Source organism: Stegastes partitus, unplaced genomic scaffold, assembly GCF_000690725.1.
Source record: "Stegastes partitus isolate 25-593 unplaced genomic scaffold, Stegastes_partitus-1.0.2 Scaffold17, whole genome shotgun sequence".
Classification (NCBI taxonomy): domain Eukaryota; kingdom Metazoa; phylum Chordata; class Actinopteri; family Pomacentridae; genus Stegastes; species Stegastes partitus.
In genome coordinates, this window is record NW_007577748.1 from 1,022,945 (window position 1) to 1,043,524 (window position 20,580).

Below are 20,580 nucleotides of genomic sequence, written 5' to 3' on the forward strand. Positions count from 1 at the left end.
CTTACACACACTATAAACCACAAATAAACCATTTTTATCAAGGTATCAACTAGAGGTGCAATCAACCAATCAATCAATAAAATAGTTGTTAAATTGATCAACAACAATCTCAACAACAGATTCACTGTTTGAGTAATTTTTTAACAATAACAAAAAGGAAAAACTCTGTGATGTCAGCTTCTTAAATCTGAATATTTTCTGTTCTTTTCTGGTAACCACAATATTTTGGGAGTTTTGGACATTTGAGGGCATCCTCTTGGACCTATAATAATCAACACATATAATCAGCAGTGAAAATAACTGTTAGTTACATGGCCTTTCCTTTGGAATTACCTAACTTAACTTTTTTCACACTACTTATAAGATTCAAATAATGGCAAAGCTTTCCTACATGATACAGACATTACAGCCTCACAGGGCTCAACGCATACCTATGGACTGCTAAGCTAGTATAGTAGAGTTACAAGACTGAATGTCAGACCTGTGCCACTGTTCATTGTAATAGATGATACAGGGACAGACACAAAAAATACAGTGCTGCAGGACAAGGTAGACTACACCTGTCACAGAATATTAAGACAAATAAAATACATATTGCTCTACAGTATGTGAGATTAGAGCGTCGGCCCACCTCTCTCCAGGAGCAGCTGCAGAGCTGCACAACCTTGGAGCTGCACCTCTTCACTCGCAGGAAACGTCTTCATCGCCTGCACCACCAGGCCAAACACGTCCTCTTCCTCCTCCAGCAACAGCAGAAGAATGATGTCTATGTAATAACACACACAAATACTAATGTTACGTACAATTACATATTTGGTCATTTGTATTTTATCAACTCAATGGCTTTCTGTCATAATTGTTCATTAGATCTTGTTAAAACCTCCCATTTAACACACTTGTAGCTTTATAGTCGATCCGATCAAACAAAGAGTTAAGGACAGAGCTAAAACTATGCTCATTACTTAAGAACAGAGAACATCCTGGACCATGGATTAGGTATTTATTGTCATAATTTATTCATCTATACACCACGCATTTCGTTAGCACTTCTGGACTAACTATGCTATCTCCACACTTTTTGTTTCACAATTGCATGTTTGATAAGTGGTGAATATCTCCAAACAAATGTGGATATGACTGTGTAAACACATTCTTTGAAAAAAATGACTGTGACTTTGTAACACTTGTCTTAGTTTAACCGCAACCTTTCCCAGGCGCTGCACATAATGCAAAGCAGAGTGAAATGTATACTATGGCACATTAGTTTAGAAATTAGCATAAGCCAAGAGATCATTTAAAGAAAAAAACTCACTCTAAAAAAAGAGTTCTACTCAAGTGGCCTTAGAGGGGAAACCACCCACATACCAGATGTGCAGGATACTGCTACATACACAGAGAAATTTTATGGTCTAATGATTGAGTTGAGCAGTTGCTTCTTTAAACTCTTCTTCCTTTCTGAAACGTTTTGTGATACATCATAGTTTTTAGTTTCCTGATGCACTAACTTAATCGTATTATTAATACTCATAAACTCTACTGTGCTGATCAGATTTTCTAATAAAAGACAGAATCTCCTGGACTTTAGCTATGAGTCATGATAAAGGGTATTAAACTAACTTTTCTGTGCATTTGCCAGTGTTGTGTGTAGCAGGGGCAATCTCCTGTGCATACCTGATCTGAGCAGTAGTGCCAGGGCTCTGAGTCCAACCATGGTCACTTGACAGTCTGCACTGAACTGGGATAGCACCTTCAGGATCTGCCTGGAAAACACACCAGTACAAGCATAAAGTCAACCTATAGCTAAGTCAAATAAAGAATTTTAGCCATCTGCTTCCAAGGGCCAAACTTTTGCATATTCAAAAAAGGTTGGTTCATATTCTAAATATTTTTAAAATATTGCTGATTTAGCAACTTAAATATTCTTAGGCCATAAAATAATCTGTACTACTTCTTATATTTTTGTACGTACTGTTGCTAACAAAAGTACTAAAAATAGAAGAAAACATGGTTTCATTCAAAATGTTAGTCAGCAGGCAAAAGTGACATGATACAACAATCTGGACAGTTTCGCCAGTTCTGATGCGTGTGCAGATTTTGATTAATTTTTGAGCATCTTTAGGCCCTCAAAAATGTGATTGTTCTGAGCGAGGAATAATAATTCCTTGGATTCCAATAGGGTCCTACGCGCTTTCAGTGCTCGGGCCCTATTTAAAGCTGCAAACAGCGTTGGACAGGCCCTCGCACTTCCCCATGTGTTGGACGTGGTGCACGTTGAGGTATGGTGCATGTCGGGTTGTGGAAGAAATGCGCTCTGGACAAAGTGTCAATCACCTACTCACAACCCAACCATCCATCCATCCATTATCTATACACCACTTAATCCTCACTAGGGTCGCGGGGGGGCTGGAGTCTATCCCAGCCGACTTAGGGTGAAGACAGGGGACACCCTGAACAGGTCACCAGTCTATCGCAGGGCCACAACCCAACCACATTTGAAGTTAATATGGTCAACCAGTTATTATAGCAAATACAATGTAAAGCGTGTCCTTTTTCGTTGCCTGTGACTGTGAATGGATATTGGCATAGGGGTTTCCTCATGGCAGGACTGTTATCAAGTATGTAAAGTTTGAGGCAGATTGGAGCATGTACAGGGTCGTCAGATACGCTTCCTTTTTGATGGTGAATGATCACAATTCAGAGGGCCACCATTGCCACCCCCTTAAACTTTTGCGGAGCATTTTTTCATGACTTTTAATCACCAAGCCCTGTCGTATGCGCTGGCCAGATTTGAGGCATGTAGGAGTTACCCCCAAGGATGAGTTAGCTCTTGACTATGACCAAAAGTACAAAAAATCGTACTGTTGATTAAAATTGGTGGACCTCCTGTTGGTTTTACGGTATGGGTCCAAGAGGCTTTTTTGTGCGCCCTGAAGTGTTAAATATGCCTACCAAATTTCGTAGATGTAGGTAAAACGTCCTGCGGGGGCGAATATATAAATTGTTGCAGGGGGCGCTATAGAGCTATTTTGCCAGACCAGCATAGATTGTCCGTGGTTGAGCCGATAGTGACTAGTATGCCAATTTTGGTGAGTTTATGAGCATTCCTAAGCTGTCAAAAAGTCCTTCCCGTGTCACAGCGAGGATGCATCGCCATGGCAATGACATTGCATGAAAACGCAAACGTTTCACACTGTAGCATCGTCAACGTGGGAAGACTTAGTGGACCAATTTCATGGATGATGTCACAACGTTTGGAGCAATGGCACATGCAAGTGTATTGTCTCAAACTTCCTTTTACCAATAGGTAGATTTTGATAACTGTTCATTTTTAGGGCCTTTTGTATGTACAGGCCAAATTTTAGGTGTGTTGGAGTTATCCCCTATGAGGACTTCATTTTTGAAAATAATAAAAAAATAAGCAAAAAAAACTCACAAACAAATTAAAGCGGTGGACTTCAGGGTGCCGCTATAGCTCACCTGATTGAGCTGGTGTCCCATGTACAGGGCTACAGTCCCGATGTGGAGGTCATGAGCTTGAATCCCGCCCATGGCCCTTTCCCACACGTCCTCCCCCCACTTTCCTGTCTCTCTCTCACTGCACTATCGAATAAAGGCACAAAGGCCAAAAAAACAACTTTTAAAAAAAAAAAAAAAATGGCGGACTTCCTGTTGTGTTTCAGGTCTAGTACCCACTGACTTAGGTGGCACTGACTCCTACATATGCCTACCAAATTGCCTAGATGTAGGTGAAACATTCTGCCTGTACAAGCTGTTACAAATTTTGAGCCATAGAGCCATTTTGAGACACACACTCACAAGTCCCATAACATATCAAATTTTTCACCAGTTCTGATGTGTGTGCACATTTTGCTGAGTTTTTGAGCATGTTTAGGCCCCCATAAATGCAATTGTTCTGAGTGAAGAATAATAATTCCTTGGATTCCAATAGGGTCCTATGCATTGTCAGTGCCCTAAAAATGGCTTGAATAACTCTAACCCTACTTCACATAAAGCTGTAAGACATATTTAAAGAAATCCTTCCAGTTAACCAATCCATTGTTGAAGCGTAATGGACAAAAATCAACATTATACTTGTCATTAATATTCTTGAAATATTAAAAGTTACATTATTATTAAAACTGAGGCTTTTATTCTTCCGTTGGGGGGCAACTGTCTTGGAGACTGAAGTCAAAATCACTAAGAGATTCATAAATTCCAATGAGTCAGCTAAAATAAGACTGCAGCACCTCACATCACACAAACTCCTACAGTTGGCATCATAAAAGTTACATCAGTTACATAAAGTGTGTTTTCAGGTGAACTGCAGGCAGTGTTTCCACAGAGCAAAAAAGAAGTATGAAAACAAACTGAAAGTGTAAATAAATATCTAAATGTATGATTTGTGCTTTCTGTTGAACATGAATGCTATGTAATGTGGACAACTATACTAATGTGATAACATCATGTACTTACACATGACATGAGCCATCACAGTGACATGACGTGAAATTATTAATTTATTTATGCACAGCCATTACAGTGCATTGAATCCACAGCACCCAGACATGTCTTCACTTACTGGTGCACTCCCAGTACCTCCCACTCCTTGGCTGCCTGCAGAGGTATGGTTAGCTGCTCCAGTGTATTGGGACATATTTCAATCAGCTGACACAGCAATGACCAGGCTGCCTGTAGAAAGAAGAGCACACACTTTATCTGAAAGCTGCAAGGTACAGATGAGCCAATCAATCAAAATAACCTAAAAAATAATGAGAATTCCTACATGTCCAAAGAGAACAAATATACAGAGCAGCAGTTTAAGACAGGTTTTGCGCTGTTAAAAAGAGCACCTTAACTTGCAGATGGTTATGGCAAGATGGGGGAAGCAGCATTGGTGATTGTACTACTGACCCTGAATACAAGCCTCACAATCTGAGTTTCAGTTTATGTCATGCTGTAATCTTACCTCTGATAAGCTGAAGTATACAGCAGTCACAAGATGCCATAAACATGCCAGATCAGGCATAGGCATGTCAGCTATGGATGACTTTTTAACTGTACAAAGTAGAGACTATCTACGCAAATGGTGCTGTTAAATCTAACATCTGTATGAGCAGTTTAAGATGAAACTCGTTTCTGTTTCCTTTCAGCAACATTAAAACTACTACTAGGATACTTGCTGTAAAACAAACATTCCCAATTGCCCATTTTATTGTGTAAGAATAACACACTGTTGACACAAAAGGCAAAAATAAACTACACAGTCAAAGGTTTGTGAGGTTCCTGATGTCTTGCAGTACCTGCTGGACTCTTCTGCTGTTGATGTAGGATGACAGCACCACCATGAGGGGCACATGGACATTTTTGTCTTCAAACAGTTCCTCAGCTGTAACAAAGACCAAAAAATAAGAGGACGTGATGTGACAAGTTAGCTTCAACCAAAACCCTCAGTTCTATTTTTAAATGTGCACACCTAGGTTTGGAGAATAGCATAGCAACAACTAAAGAAGCCCATTGGAAGGATGCAAGTCTAGGCTGTTTTTTGCTCATCAAAGTAAGCATGTGCAGAAGAATGTGTATGACAAATTTAAGTGACACGTGAAAGATAAAAGAGGGATGTCAGTAGCGTTTGGATAAATCACTCACTAAAGCCAATCCACATGTTATCACATGAACAAAAAAAGCAAAATCAAGTCTATGTAAAAGCAGTAATACCAAAAGTCAATTTGCATCATTTAAATACTGAAGCTAGACCACAGGGTGTTTAGTGTATTTAAGTGACAGCAATACACTAGTTTACAAGTTGTGTATCTTCAGCTGTAAACTAACCATGCCCCTCTCAGAAATGCAGAGTCACATTTTGTCTGCTAATAAACTGACTGGACGTAATGGAATATTTTCTCAGTGTGGTATAACTATTTAATGTGGGTGAAGACTGTGTCTCTATCTGACTGGAGAGCCAGATAACATGGCCCAAGGAGAGAGTGTGTGTACTCATAAACAGCAGCACGGTGCCCATGCAGGACCAGTGTGTTTCCTACCGTGGTCGGTGTGCGCCAGGAAAAGCAGATCATGGATGATTTGAATCAGATTATCCAACTGTCGGTCTTCTTGGGGAGTTTTCAGCCTCACCAGGAGCTTCTTCAACCTTTCTTCCAGTTCCTCTTTGTTAACCATGGTCTTTGAGAGGGTGTTGGAGACTTGACGTACATTGAAGTCAATCAGTGCAGTCCGTCAGAACCGACACGAGCTCCTCTTCTAACGGCCACACTTATGGTTCTATGGAGAGAAACGACTAAACGTCCACTGTAGTCATTCAACTTGTCACACCACATTACTAAATATTTGCTATGTTACATCACATTACAGTAGCTACAGTACAGTTACAAGTGACTATCACGGCGAGGGAAGCTGGTCGTGTGGCGGAGTTTCGGTTCCGACGTTGACATCACCGTGCTCGGCTAACTTTCCTCAGGCAGAGAATATGTTCCTCTTTGCGGAGACTTTCTGTTGTTTACGGGGAAAGCCCGTGGATCCTCTCTGACAGGCGTATTCCTGCTTCCCTCCGGTCACATCATATGACTCAAGCCATAAAAAAAACTTCCCGTTTGTTGAAGAGGAAGCTGGAAATGAGCACCGCGCAGCGGGACGGCGGGGGTAAGCTGTCACGGAGGCGAGGACAACTTCACTGCCACACGGACGGTAGTTCACAAGCAACTTATAATCTCGCCTAAAGATAGTTTTAACCTCAAGTATCACTTTCAGGAGCTGCCGAGTGGCTCCCCACTCTGCTTCCCACCCCGGTGTCTTGTTTCAGTGGATCATTTACGGATTTATTAAACTGAGATAGACTTGGAACTCATTCTCACCGTATTCCATTCAAAAAATCCCCATTGTAATGTTTGTTTGCCAATGAGCAAATATTATTTGCCCGTAGAGCAAGAATGTAAACATTATGCACATTTTGGAAGGCAATGTTAAGTCCGGCATACAACAATTTGTTAAGTAAACATATTTCAAGTTTTTCTTTGGGTTATACTGCTGTCGCCGCCATCACCTGTGTTTTGTGTTGCCCATCTAGTAGTGCAAGTACGGTATTTAAACTGTCAGCATGGAGGGTCGTTCTCATAGTTCTGATCCACTGTTTTATGTCATCCCCTTTAACTGTATAAATATAAAATATTACTCAGACTTTTAAAACAATGTACTTCATGCATAATATATGATAATTCATTAGTCAATATTATTATGTTTACAACTTCTAAACTGATTGGCAGAAATAGTTTCCTCTACAAACCTAATTTGTATAGCATAATTTGAATGGGAATGTTTTTGATTACAAATAAATTCAGTTCCGATTTCAAATTATGTATTCCAAGTTCAATTTTTAACACAATTATTAAAGTTAAGCAGTTCCATTTCAAATCATGTGGTTCAAATTTAGCTTCTAGTGGCACATATTTTTGCCTAGAAAAAAATAACTTGCACTTTGTTGAATGTCTCAATCAGCAGATTTAACAAACGATTATTATTTTTGATCAATGTATTAATTTGCTGTTGCTTTATTGCCGTAAAAGAAGGACTGTTGAACGTGTCGTTGTGTGTCTGTTTATTCTTACAAAATACAGAAATTAAATATGTATTTTGGGGGTAAAAAAGTCAGAGTAGATGACGTAACACTTACATTCCCCTTTAAAAAAAATCTTTTAAAAATTCCATTTATTTGTCTGTCAGTCTGACAAGTAGCAGCTGGTATGAAAACAGGTTGTGACAGTCTGCTGATATTGTACAGCTTTAACATCTGTTTAAAGAAAATGCTGTCAGTGCTGACAAAGCCTGCCGTGGAGATCACTGGAAGAACAGGTGAAGTAACTTCAGTGGGCGTGTTCCCTGAGCCTCTCCTGCAGCCAAATCACATGATCCTTCACAAAAACTTCCTGTTTGCTGAAGAAGACATCGACAGCAGCAGAGCTCCAGAAGAATACGCTTTTTCAGAGGTAAAGTTATTTTATATAAGTCTGTTTGCACAGATAGTTTTTTTTAAAAAAAGGTACTGTGACACCTAATTAAGTCCAAAGGAATTCCATGTATTTTGGCAGGGTCAGTAATAACAATAAAACCGCAAATTAATTAAATAATGTTAAGGGCTAGCCCACTTACTGATTGTATGTCATATGAATAATTTTTTAAAAACAGGATTAATCCATATTATAGGTATTTTGAATATATTTTAAAAAAACATTTGAATGAAAATCGTTAACTGAATTGACGCCTAGACTCAACAGATTCGTGTGATTGATTTATCGACAACCAATGATTCGCAAAAAGTACATATTTTGACTGGAGTTTGGCTCTGGAGTGTAGATCAGTGGTGGGTTTAAAAGGGACCTTTGCAGCGGGGTGGTCACGTGACGTCACATTAAAGATGGCGGAGGGTACCCGCTGTGTTGTCAGTGTAAACAAACATGTCAAGTCAGTTTAAAGACAGTAACTTTCATTTCTCACGACATGACACTGAAATATGCTGCATCGACGGAATCCTGAGCGCAGTCAACCACAGGAACTTACTACGACATGTTGTGGTTAGCTACATTTGTTAGCTAAAAGTGTGTAGCTGTTGAAACCTCGATGTGTTAGTTTGTTCACTGGTGTCTTCTGGAGCTGGACGGCTGAACACCGACACGTCTGAAATCTCAGGTGGAGATTAAATGGCGTTTAAATGAATGCAGCTGCAATGTATCATTTCGATTGGACTGACTTTCCTCAGACCTCACTACGTTTTGAAGTCGCTTTATTCTTGTCAAATGAGCCAGTTCCTGTCAGCCTCCAGTGTGTCATTAATGTGCTCACTAAATAGTAGCTGCTGCTGTTTAACTAGCCCTTGGTGAGCTAAACTCCTGCTCTCTCCCATGTCCAGCAACCACAATGAATTCAGCTTGAAGCAAATGAGCAACCGTGTGGGCAGCAGGGGACAGAAGGCAGTGGATGATGGAGAGCGGAGTCTCATTGGACCTCCATCTGGGGATTCTCCTGACAGTCTCCTGGACCAGGAGGCATCCACGCCGATTTTTGTCTACCTGTTAGCATTTTTCTCAGCCTTGGGGGGATTCTTGTTTGGGTATGACACTGGGGTGGTTTCGGGGGCTATGCTGCTCCTGAAGAAGGAGATGAAACTGAGTGCCCTGTGGCAGGAGCTGCTGGTCTCCAGTACTGTCGGCGCAGCTGCACTCTCTGCTCTGAGTGGAGGCTTCTTGAACGGGTGGCTGGGACGCAAGATCTGTATCCTTGTGGCCAGTTTCATCTTCAGCATCGGTGGCCTTATCTTGAGTTTAGCCCCGGACAAGGTGGTTCTTCTCGTTGGCAGAATCACAGTTGGTTTGGGCATAGGTGAGTTGGTTTTACACATTTTAATACATCGTCGGTATGTTTGTGTACACTATGTGTTGGCTCCTTTTTGACCGAATGAAGCGAATTACTGTGGATCATGTAACAGAACAGAACTTGTTGTCCCAAGATTTTCTTTATCAGCGTGTATGTCAACATGAAGCCTTTTTGTCCTATCCATTAGGCATTGCTTCTATGACAGTACCAGTATACATCGCAGAAGTTTCCCCTCCACACCTGCGAGGTCAGCTGGTCACTATCAATTCCCTCTTTATCACTGGTGGCCAGTTCATTGCCAGTGTGGTCGATGGGGCTTTCAGTTACATGAGTCATGATGGCTGGAGGTACGCTTTTATTCTCTCTGCAGTGTCATTCCTGCTTATGGCTTACCATGACAGGGGTTTACTTGAGTTTTGTTTGTGCACTTTCTTGTTCTTTCCCTTCAGTCTTTGTATTGAAATGCCTATCTCTCCCTAAAATGTCATTCAGGACAATCGAGAGACTTTTAACATGCCCCCTCCTTTTTTTCTCCATGCTGTAGGTACATGTTGGGTCTGTCCGTCGTCCCAGCTATGCTGCAATTCTTCGGCTTCTTCTTCCTGCCTGAGAGCCCCCGTTGGCTCCTCCAAAAGGGCCAGTGCCAAAAGGCCCGTCAAGTTCTCAGCCAGATCAGAGCAGGCCAGAACATCAATGAGGAGTACGACACCATCAGACTCAGCATTGAGGAAGAGGACAAAGAGGCGGGTGGAGGTGAAAGATTACAGTGAAAACTGAAAAAAATGACTTGACTAAATGTTTTTGTTACATTTTTTAGATGTGGCATTACCATATTTCGTTACAAAATGAAATGTGACAGCAAAACTCACAAGCAGGTTTGAAACTGTAGAAACAGAAAGCATTCCCAGATTTGAGCTGACCATATGTGACTTCAGATTCTGTCAGGAAGATTAACTAGATCTAAGCTTGGAATCCTGATTTTCATCACTAGCACTTTACTTTACATACTTCATTTAAAAAGTTAAAAATAAACCATTTGCAGTAATCAGATTTTGTAAAAAACAAAAAAATTATAAGCTCCTCAGCACAACTGTCAAGCCATGACTGATGCAGCTGCTTCCGTCAGTCTCATGACAAAAATTCTGAGACTATTCGGCTTAACTTGGTTGAACTGCAGGTTGCGTTTGTACAGAATAGATAGCAGACAAGAATGGAAACAAAAATCTAAATAGTAAAGTATCTCTAGTACGTAGAGTCACCTCTTTTACAGTATTGGTAACACTTGTGGGCATTCAGAAAATTTATTTGAGGTTATTTTCAATTTTTGAAAAAGGAAATAGTCAATGAAATTTAACTTGAGTTTTTTTTCCTTTTGAAATGATTTAACATTCATTTTATCATTCATCATTTAACATTTATCATTTATCATTCATTTGAACTTGTTATACTAAACCAAGTGTGTGTACTGTTTCCACTGTGGTGCAGGACTTTATATTGCAATGAAAAATCAGCCCACATTAAGCAAAAAGGAGCAAAAAACACCTTGAAACCATCAAACCATTAAGGGTTAAAAAGAAATTAAGCAGTGAGTTGAAAATAAAATAATTCAATTTAAAGACTCTTGGTTGTTTGTTTTTTAGGAGGCCCTGTTATTTTACGCATCCTTAGACACGGTCCAACTCGCAGGGCTCTCATCGTTGGTTGTGGCCTCCAGATGTTTCAGCAGCTGTCTGGGATAAATACTGTCATGTAGGTTGACTGTTTATCTTTCAATAGCTCTCACATAATTATCTCCCTACAAAATGACACTGTTACCCACGATTGTAAACCTGGAATGATAAATCACAGTTTGTGGGTTTTCACTATTTCCAGAGCTGACAGACTGGAAAAGCTTGTCAGGAATTTTTCACTGAATCTCCTCTCCATATCCAGGTACTACAGTGCCACCATTCTGCAGATGGCAGGGGTGCGGGACGATAAACAGGCAATCTGGCTGGCTGCTGCAACTTCCGCTACCAACTTTGTGTTCACCTTGGTTGGAGTGTGGCTTGTGGAGAGAGTGGGACGCAGGAAGCTGACCCTGGGAAGTCTTATAGGTTTGTAATTCTTACAGCGGTGCAGTGATTGATTGATAGATGGTTGACTTAATTTGTGACATCCTGACAGATGTGATCCACTGTTTATAAAGGCAAATTGTGGCTGACAAAAGCTATTGTTATTTACCTTTTTCTAGCTTAATGTCTAGTTAATCAAATTTAATTTGTTTTTAAATGCATAACAAAATAGAATAGAGCTATTGCAGGTAGAAATGCAGAACAAAATAGAATAGAACTGTTGCAGGTAGTAATTTGATATTTTAGTTCAGTTAGTTTCGTGTCATACCATTGCATTTATTCATAATTGTCTAAATGCAATGATATTTAGACAATTATATGAGTCATAATTGAATAATTGCAATGGTATGACAAATATATTAATCACAGCTACATACAATGGATAAAGATCTAGATTTAGCTGTAGTCTTATGTAGATATCTCTGCAGGCTTTATTGATTTGTAATTTATGTGAGCAACATTCTTCTTCTTTGTCAGAGCTTTATTTAGTGCGTTTGTTTTTCCTCTAATTCAGGTACTGGTCTGAGTCTGGCTTTGTTGGCAATCGGGTTCTTGCTATCGGCCCAGAACTCTCCACCTGTTACCCTCCATCCAGTTGACTTTCAAAACTCAACCTGCAGACTCTACGGGTAAAAACAAAATCATTTAGCAGATATAGTGAAGTCGCTCCATTTCCATTTACTTTCAGAGTGAAACATTGTGTAGACAGTGTCGTGCCTTTCTGATGCTATTTCTGGTAAAGCCTCTTTTTGGTGTGAATTGTTTTTTATTCAGGATTTTGCTTACAGTCCACAAGAGTGAAGGATTTCTTTGTAATCTTACCACTTTTTCATCAGGATGACCTATTTGCGCAGAAGTCAGCTCAGTGGGTTTTTTTTAAATATTGGAAATGATCCAAGTTTTCTCAACAAGAAAAGTTCCCAGCTGATCATCACAGTTGCTCTCTCCACCCGAGCATGAAGTCCAGCCACCTATTAAGCAGCTGTTGAATAGATTTGTTTATTAAGTGTTTTGAGGAAGAGTGCATTGTCACATTTATCACAGATTTATATATATATATATATATATATATATATATACAACATTCCTCAAATTGATGATTTGATGAATTAATGACATTAGTGAAATTTAACTCCCCACATGAGTCCAATTTCTGTTACTCAATTATGGGAATCTAAAGGCTGTCTGAGCTACTGGCATTATTTAAACATGTAAAGAGTGCAGCTATATTTAGCTTAAATTCAACTGAGTACACTTGTGTGATGATTTGATCAAAGATCTTTCAGTATTAATTCATCTCATCCTTGTTTCTTCATCTTTTAAGCTTTACTATCTTTGTTTAAACAAAAGACTTAAGTTATCACTGCTGATAGAGTAGTGTGAGTGTGCTGCCCAGTAGATGGTGTGACAGCCCCATGTGAGAGGTTTTAAATTCAGTTCTGTGCTCCAGGTCCTGTGAGTTGTGCATGTTGGATCCGGATTGTGGATTTTGTTACCGGGACAACGGCACCAGAGTATTCGACTCTTCCTGCGTTTCTGCCGATCAAACGTCCACAGATCATGCAGCCTGGGGAAGGTCAGAAACTGATATTCTGTAGCTTTGTGTGACTTAAAAATCTTAAAGTCTTTAATTTCAGTTCACAGAGATATCATCATTATATGTCCTGTCTTGCTTTGAAGTGTACTTACAGTAAAAGGATCTGAACCAAAGTTAGAACACTTTGCACATGATGTGGTACTAAAACAGAAATTCTTTTGCTGGATTTAATAGAAACAGGCTCATCAGCGATTTCTTTCACATCTTCATTAGGTGTTCCAATCGGACAGAGGCAGCTGACAATCCAATCTGGGCTTATAACTACTGTCCAACATCTTACTCCTGGATTGTTTTGATGGGCCTCATCCTCTACCTTGCATTTTTTGCTCCAGGTCTGAAATAACTGTCTTTTTGTTATTGCTGTGTTTTTATTTTTTTCCAAACATCCAACAGGTTTGCTGTCATTTACACGAGTCATGTTCATGTTACTGTAACTGAACCGTCTCTTATTGTTTTGAGCTAGTTTTCATCCATCCATCCATTATCTATACACCGCTTAATCCTCATTAGGGTCGCGGGGGGGCTGGAGCCTATCCCAGAGACAGACAACCACAGTCACACCTACAGACAATTTAGAATCACCAATTAACCTCAACATGTTTTTGGACTGTGTGGGAGGAAGCCGGAGAACCCGGAGAGAACCCACGCTGCACGGGAAAAACATGCAAACTCCACGCAGAAAGATTCCGGTGCCCCCACCGGGACGCAAACCGGCAACCTTCTTGCTGCGAGGCAACAGTGCTACCAACTGCGCCACCATGCAGCCCCGCTAGTTTTCATATTACAGGAAATATTATAGTGTGGAAATCATTTTTACACAATCCATTTAGGACTCACACACCTTTCACTTACTGTACCGTAGTATGACACAAAGCAGCTTGCCAGGTCTAGGAAACAGTTTCCAGGCAAAGGGGATGCTTGTTGAAACCAAAGATTATTATGTATGCAATCATCATCATGAAAATTAACCAATAGCAATGTATTGCCACAAACCTGATATGAAGAAATGATATATGTACTACATATTGTAGGAATGGGCCCGATGCCTTGGACAGTGAACTCGGAGATCTACCCACTTTGGGCACGAAGCGTCGGCAACGCCTGCTCAGCCGGAGTGAACTGGATCTTCAATGTCCTGGTGTCTCTGACTTTTCTTCATGTTGCACAGTTTCTGACTTATTATGGTAAGACTCTATCAGGTCATCAGGTGTTGATTAATACGGCAGCCTGTTGTTAACTGCGTTTGAGGTGATCTTTTTAACCCTTCATGAGTTGTTTCCATTTTAAACTCCGCCACAGATCGGATTTTGTGGTTAGTAAACAGGTATTCCTGGCTAATCTGGTCATTTGGGAATGTGTTTTTCCCCAACAGATGTATGTAAAATATTTGTGTTTTTGTTTTAAAAATGTGTTTCCACTGAAAGTGTTTCCTGCAATTTTAGAGGAAGTCTTTTTTCACTTTCGCCTGATCCTAAAATGTTTTTACTCCCTGTGTAACCGGGCATATTCACAACACATACGTTCCTGTTTATGGAAGCAGGACAGTGGTGAGAGAGATGAGATCTACTTCCACTGAGTTTTATTGTGGTTTGCTTGATAAACAGGAGTGTGAAACTACCACATGCCACAATCTGCCACCGTTAAGGCAAAATTCACCCAGACAATGTTACTAAATTTGAAAACACCAAAACACCATACAAAAATGCATTTGATGAACACAGAAGACAAGTTGGTTGGGAGATAACAATTCTTTACACATAAATTCAAACCAAGTAGGCCTAGTGTACACCAACCTACAGTAGTGTGACAGTGTGTTCACAATCTATTAGTCTACACAGTTCAAAGTGCACATAACCTCCAATCAAAAGTTTGCTGTGATAAACCACAAGAGGCAGTGGCAAAATACAATAGTCTTTAATCTTCATTGAAAAAATTCCTTCAAATCAAGCCAAAAAAGCATCACTGGCTTGGTAGTAGATACCTCTCACTCCACGCAAATAATGAAACAAGAAAAAAACCAAACTTTTATTTTATGAAACTGCCTTATCCACGCTGCTCAGTATCAACAGAGTAAAACGCCAGTATGACACTGGGAGCTTATTCTGGCAACAGACAAGACAGTGCCATTTGCTTTCTTTAGCGATAAAAGGTCAATTTTGGTCACTTTCTTTCATAACAAACAGCCACAACCAGCCCAGCACAACATCCATCCTGTCCAACTACATTATATTAAACCACATGCATTGGTAGAACACAAAGTACATGGTGTGTCAGAAAAGTTCCAGGACCGGTGTCATAAAAGATATATTTCAAATCCAAACTACACACTACGAGTTTTCCCCTTCAGACCATCAGCCAGCACGTCTACAAAGAGATCCTGCAGTGTTTGCTTCGTTCAGTGCACGAGAAGAAGCAAGAGTTGTGGCAGGACAAGTCTTGGCTGCTTCACCATGACAACACGCCTGCTCACAATGCCCTGAGCATCCGACAGTTCCTGGCTGAGAACAACATCGCCGTGCTGGAGCAACCTCCCTACTCACCCCACCTGGCTCTACGGGATTTTTCCTCTTCTCCAAGTTTAAGGGGGTCATCAAGGGGACCTGTTTTGAAGACGTGGACGACATCAAGATGGCTGTGATGACGGAGCAACGGAGGATCCCTGAAGAATCCTTCCAGGAGTGCATGGCAGCATGGCAGAGAAGGCTGGGAAGGTGCATTAGACTCCAGGGGGATTACTTCGAAGGGGAAAACTTGAAGTTTGTAGTTTGGATATGAAATATATCTTTTGTTACATCAATCCTGGAACTTTTCTGACACACCTTGTGTAGGTGCCATCTTGCTATACAGAAGGTCTATGAGTTGGAGACTGCACAGCAGCAAAACTGTGCCTGCTAACTACCATTTTTCCATTAAAGTATTCATCAGAAAGGCATGATCTTCACTAGCTTAAGCACTGCGCTTTCTCTGGTTGTGATCAGTATGAAAGTGCACATATAGTTTAATAGAAGGAGCATAGCCTCATAAAAAAAGGCAAAATGCAACCACAGAGCAATTACAAATAAACATGCCATTGTGATTACACTGGCCAACTGCAATTCTCATTCTCATTTTTTTTTTTAAAGATTTTTTTGGCCTTTTTTGGCTTTATTAGGTAGGACAGAGAGAGAGACAGGAGAGTCGGGGGAGAAGAATGGGGGAAGGACCTGCAGCAAAAGGTCATGATTGAGACTCAACCCCATGACCTTTGCATCAGGGACGATAGCCCCTATACATGGGACGCCAGCTCAACCAGATGAGCTATAGCGCCACCCCCTCATTCTCATTTTAGTGTAGACATAAAAACAAGTAACCAACTGAAATGCCAGTTTGATCTTCATGATCAAGTTTAGGAAGCACATTGTTTGCCAGTTCGAAAATTAAATACAAAATCAATTTCAGATACAACTTCCACATCAATATTAAACTAAGGGGTCAGACATGGAAGTCCAGTTAAAGGTATTTATCAGAGGAGTTGGAATTATAGTTTACATTCTACAATAAGGAAAATATCATCATTTATCATTCATTTTTCATTCTTTTCACTCATCAGATTTGTTACCATAATAATCATGTAGCCATGAATGTCATACTTCAAGACCTGACAGTAAAACTGTACATGTCTTCCAGGTGCATTCTTCATGTACACGGGTCTAGTGGTGTTGGCCCTCCTCTTTGTCCTGGGCTGCCTCCCAGAGACTCAGGGCTTGCAGCTGGAGGAGATCGAGAACCTGTTCACCGGTCCTCTCTGCTCTTGTGGAAGCTCGTCACCCAATGACAATCGCCACGTCCACTACATCCGGGTAAAAGGCAGCAACTACCTCCCCTCTGACAACGAGGGCTCAGATGTAGAGTAGACTGGAAAGACTTTCTCTTTCCACTCTGTCTTTCTGTTCCCCTGTCTTTTTGTTGGAAGATTGGGAAGACTGCTCATGCGGGGAGAAAGGTACACATCATGTTTCCCTCTTGGGACTGTAATCAAACATGAGCCAAAAAAAGGCTTGAGCTCTCCAGTGATTGCTCGCTCGCTCGCTCGCTCAGGCAAATCTTTTATTAATCTTTTTTTTTTTTTTTCTCATCTTTCTTTGCCTTACCTGGGAGTTGGGTTGCTTTCCACTCTTTTTGTTGTGCATTCTTCTCAATTCCCACCATCCTCTCTGTCATGATAAAAGAGAACGCTAAAGCAACCCTTCTCAGCATCAGAGTAGGAAGAGTTCATTTGTGACAGTGTTGCTGGGGTAATTGAAATCCCAGGAAATTTTTACTGTGTCAGTAAAAATAACTGAAACAGATGAGATCACTCTCAGACATAGATAATAGATCATCAGGCAGCAAAAATGATCGATTGAAGAATTTTTGTTTTCTCAGAGAGTGCCATTTTTAGAAGCAACACTTTTTATGTGTTTTTCTCAGTGTGGTCAGAAATCAAGGGAACTGGTTGCTGAATTACTATTTCCTCAGCCTTTCTGTAGCATCAAGACAAATTATTTTCCAGATGGTATTAAGACGTCTTTACATGATTTCAGCCTGACATCCAGAGACTACAAACCAAATGTACCAGAGAGAATGAGTTGGTGTATTAGCTAATGTGTAGTTTTAAAGTCAGAATGATGTCAGAATCACACTTTCATTGATTTCTGCCATATTTGGACTTTTGCATATCTACACGTTGTGTAAAACATTCTTCTTAAAATCACTAACACGGGTTTAATCTTGTAATCTGCAGTGGTGTTAAACAAAACAGCCAATTGTGGGTTGCTGATGTTGTTTGCGCAGTGGGAGAGATTGCACTTTAAAAGCCAGAAATGTGTCTTTTTTTTTTTATGTTTTCCATATACCAAATTGTCCGATTTTTTTAGCAAGGTTTGGACTTCAGCCCAGCACACTACGGATCGGTGGGGTCAGACAGTGCCATAGCCTATATAACTGTAAGTACCAGGTCAAGACGTTAAAAGTAAAGCTTGATTCTTGTGCTACAGCAGTACTAAATATGCCCTTTTAATGTTCAATTCCATGTCCTTGTTCTTACAGCTCAGATAATCGCGACCAATTCCAACTGAACAGTTTAATAAACAGCACCTTTGTACAGAATGTCCTTTTTCCAGTTACACCCTTTGATCTGTGCTGGTTAACTTGAGTGATACTGATGGCATCTACAGGATTTCTTACTTTTTTATGCATTCTTGTTTTTATTTCAAAGTACAAACTTTGAAGTGTTTGGAATTTGCACAAAACGTCCATATGGGAACACAGAAATACTTGATATTTACAGCAACATATTTTGTGGTTACAGATCCATTATACTTTCACATGATGTCTTACAGACAGTGTGAAAATATTTAAAATGTGATACCATTGATGTCACCCACTATTCATATAGAACCAATTGATTTACATCCTGGGTGGTAAATGAAAAAAGCAAGATTAATTCACTTTGTATTGGGAAATGTACTGATATTCAGAATACTAGCACTGCCATTTTTTCAAGATAACTTATAACCTACCCTCAGGTGGACAGTGATTCTGTTTATACTGTATTGAGAGTTTGGAGAAGAAAAACATTTCAAGTAAAAGGACATCGATCCATTTTAACACAGAGACAAATGAAGTGTGTTCAGTCATACATATTTTGTATATGAAATGCTCATGCTGTTTCTAAAGTTACGTTACATGTGTCTTTGATGATGTTCTGTTCATTCTTGTGATACTTTAATAAACATACTCACATCAGAGCAATCTGTTTGGTAAAGTAAGTTAACATGTGTATGAGAGTCCTGCACGAACACAACAGAAAGCAGCGAAACAGAACTGTGGCTTTCATGTTAGCTGTGCTTTAAGGCAAATGTTACCAGGTTTTAAAGGATCGTTCTGTTACTATCAGTTATTTAATCCATTAGCTGATCTGATTGTGAAGAACATGTGGAAAAGTAGCAACAAAGTGATCTGACATTTCATCTAATTTGCTTCTTTTGTCTGACAACCAGCCCAAAACTCAAATACATTCAGTTTCCTATCATATGTGACACAAGGCTCAAATCTGTAGATTTTATAGTCTTTTGCAACCAGCATTTATTTACATTTTTTGTTTAAAAATTTACTGGAATAGTGAATTATTCAGTTCTAAAAGGTGCAGTTCCTCTTGAGAGTCTAGGCAGGCTGACAGTTTTGTTGTATTTGTCCAGGGTTTTTATTTTAGATTTCACAACATCGAAAAATGACAGTTAAATTCCCTTTTCTGTCATTGTACTGGGGTAGAAGCATAAATCACAGAACTGACATCCCAGAACCTAGAGAAGTCCATTATTTGCATGATTAGACACTAACAAAAGTTTGCTATACATCAGTTATGTGAACTAGATCCTCAGAATAAAGATTGGCAGTGAATGGGAGGAAAAACTTGGCTAATAGTATTGTTTTTATTTGGATTAATTTCTGTTTTGTGGGTAATCTGACTATATTCAAAAAGGTTTTTTTTTTTTTTTTAGAAAGCCAGTCAGGTTGTTTGTTACAGCTTTTATTTGACTTCACTTTATTACTTACTGACACGTGTCTAGTCATTAGTGAGCCTGTATTTTGCCATGCCTCCCTGTTCTCGTAACCTGATAGGCTTGTAATGGGACCCCTATATTCATGGTGCTGTTACCCAGGAGGAGGCAGTGGGGTGGAGTGCTGGAGGCCTTTACACACAAACTCTTAATATGTAGCTTCAGGAAAATCCAATCTGACTTTCTCTGCACCATGACTACAGTTGCAGACTCATGGTTTGTCTCTGTCGGTGTCAGGTGATGTTCATATTCAATTCATAGTGCAATAAAGTATTTCTGTGTAGTCAGAGCAGCAAGATGCTTCCGTGTCAACTCTTCATACTTGTCTAAAAATTTAGTTATCCCAGCACATAAGCTACTGAACAAATGTCCCCACGCTTCTCGATTACTTTCATACATTATTATGAGTTTTCAAGCCACAAGGTGGCACTAAAGGTTAACTTGAATGAATAGCTATTGCCTTGCATTGTCTACAGACCTTTTCTTCATGGATTGCACATGTTTACAGGTATATATTGAACATAACAGTGCAGATCATTTCAGATGAGCAATATGAACTGTCCTATCTTTTTACCAAAATGGCAATTTTATCAAGCTACTTGCAGGAAAAAATAGACAAATACTAGCCCAGAAGGGACAAGAAGTCTGCCAAAGCAGAAAAGACATGCTCAATGGAACATCAATCAGTCCTACAAGAAGCAAAAAATATGTTTAATTTTAAATCATATTTAGTATTTTATGTCATACATACATACATACATACATACATACATACATACATACATACATACATACATACATACTTTTGCTTTTCTAAAAAGCAGATATACACTGTAGCAATGTCTGTCTGGCTATTTAGTGCTGATGGGCCTAAATAAAAGTTCATCAATATTAGTTAAAACATTAA

At 39.8% G+C, this 20,580-nt stretch overlaps 2 protein-coding genes across 6 annotated transcripts in view; one reads left to right on the forward strand and one right to left on the reverse strand.

Annotated features, from left to right (window-relative positions):
• The window catches only part of lrrk2 (leucine-rich repeat kinase 2), a 43,048-nt gene extending 36,347 nt beyond the window's left edge, over positions 1–6,701 (reverse strand). Inside the window, exons 1-5 of the mRNA XM_008291387.1 lie at positions 6,042–6,701; positions 5,301–5,386; positions 4,580–4,689; positions 1,672–1,760; positions 632–766 (exon numbers count right to left, since the gene is read on the reverse strand). Coding sequence (XP_008289609.1) covers positions 632–766; positions 1,672–1,760; positions 4,580–4,689; positions 5,301–5,386; positions 6,042–6,177 — 556 coding nt within the window. The 5' untranslated portion in view covers positions 6,178–6,701. The remainder of the gene's footprint in view (positions 1–631; positions 767–1,671; positions 1,761–4,579; positions 4,690–5,300; positions 5,387–6,041) is intronic.
• Positions 6,702–7,939: 1,238 nt separating this feature from the next.
• Positions 7,940–18,861, forward strand: LOC103364325 (proton myo-inositol cotransporter). Of its 5 annotated transcripts, XM_008291408.1 has the most exons (13): positions 7,940–7,997; positions 8,918–9,387; positions 9,569–9,728; positions 9,926–10,134; positions 11,022–11,130; positions 11,314–11,477; positions 12,010–12,124; positions 12,946–13,071; positions 13,306–13,424; positions 14,124–14,276; positions 16,759–16,931; positions 17,988–18,056; positions 18,160–18,861. In XM_008291408.1, the coding sequence occupies exons 2-13, from the start codon at positions 8,946–8,948 to the stop codon at positions 18,166–18,168; spliced, it is 1,848 nt and encodes a 615-aa protein (XP_008289630.1). In that variant the 5' UTR covers positions 7,940–7,997; positions 8,918–8,945; the 3' UTR covers positions 18,169–18,861. The 5 variants fall into 5 exon arrangements, 3 of the variants coding, with proteins under 3 accessions (XP_008289630.1, XP_008289622.1, XP_008289638.1); XR_520542.1 differs by having other exon boundaries at positions 16,759–18,056; XR_520543.1 differs by lacking the exon at positions 18,160–18,861 and having other exon boundaries at positions 16,759–17,074.
• Positions 18,862–20,580: the final 1,719 nt, after the last annotated feature.

What these genes read in the sequence shown, in the direction of transcription:
- LOC103364325 (XM_008291400.1), top strand. Translation starts at nt 8,946, where the DNA reads ATGAGCAACCGTGTGGGCAGCAGGGGACAGAAGGCAGTGGATGATGGA. An exon ending in GACCCTGGGAAGTCTTATAG is followed by an intron (nt 11,478 to 12,009) that starts GTTTGTAATTCT and finishes CCTCTAATTCAG; the next exon opens with GTACTGGTCTGAGTCTGGCT. An exon ending in TCAACCTGCAGACTCTACGG is followed by an intron (nt 12,125 to 12,945) that starts GTAAAAACAAAA and finishes TCTGTGCTCCAG; the next exon opens with GTCCTGTGAGTTGTGCATGT.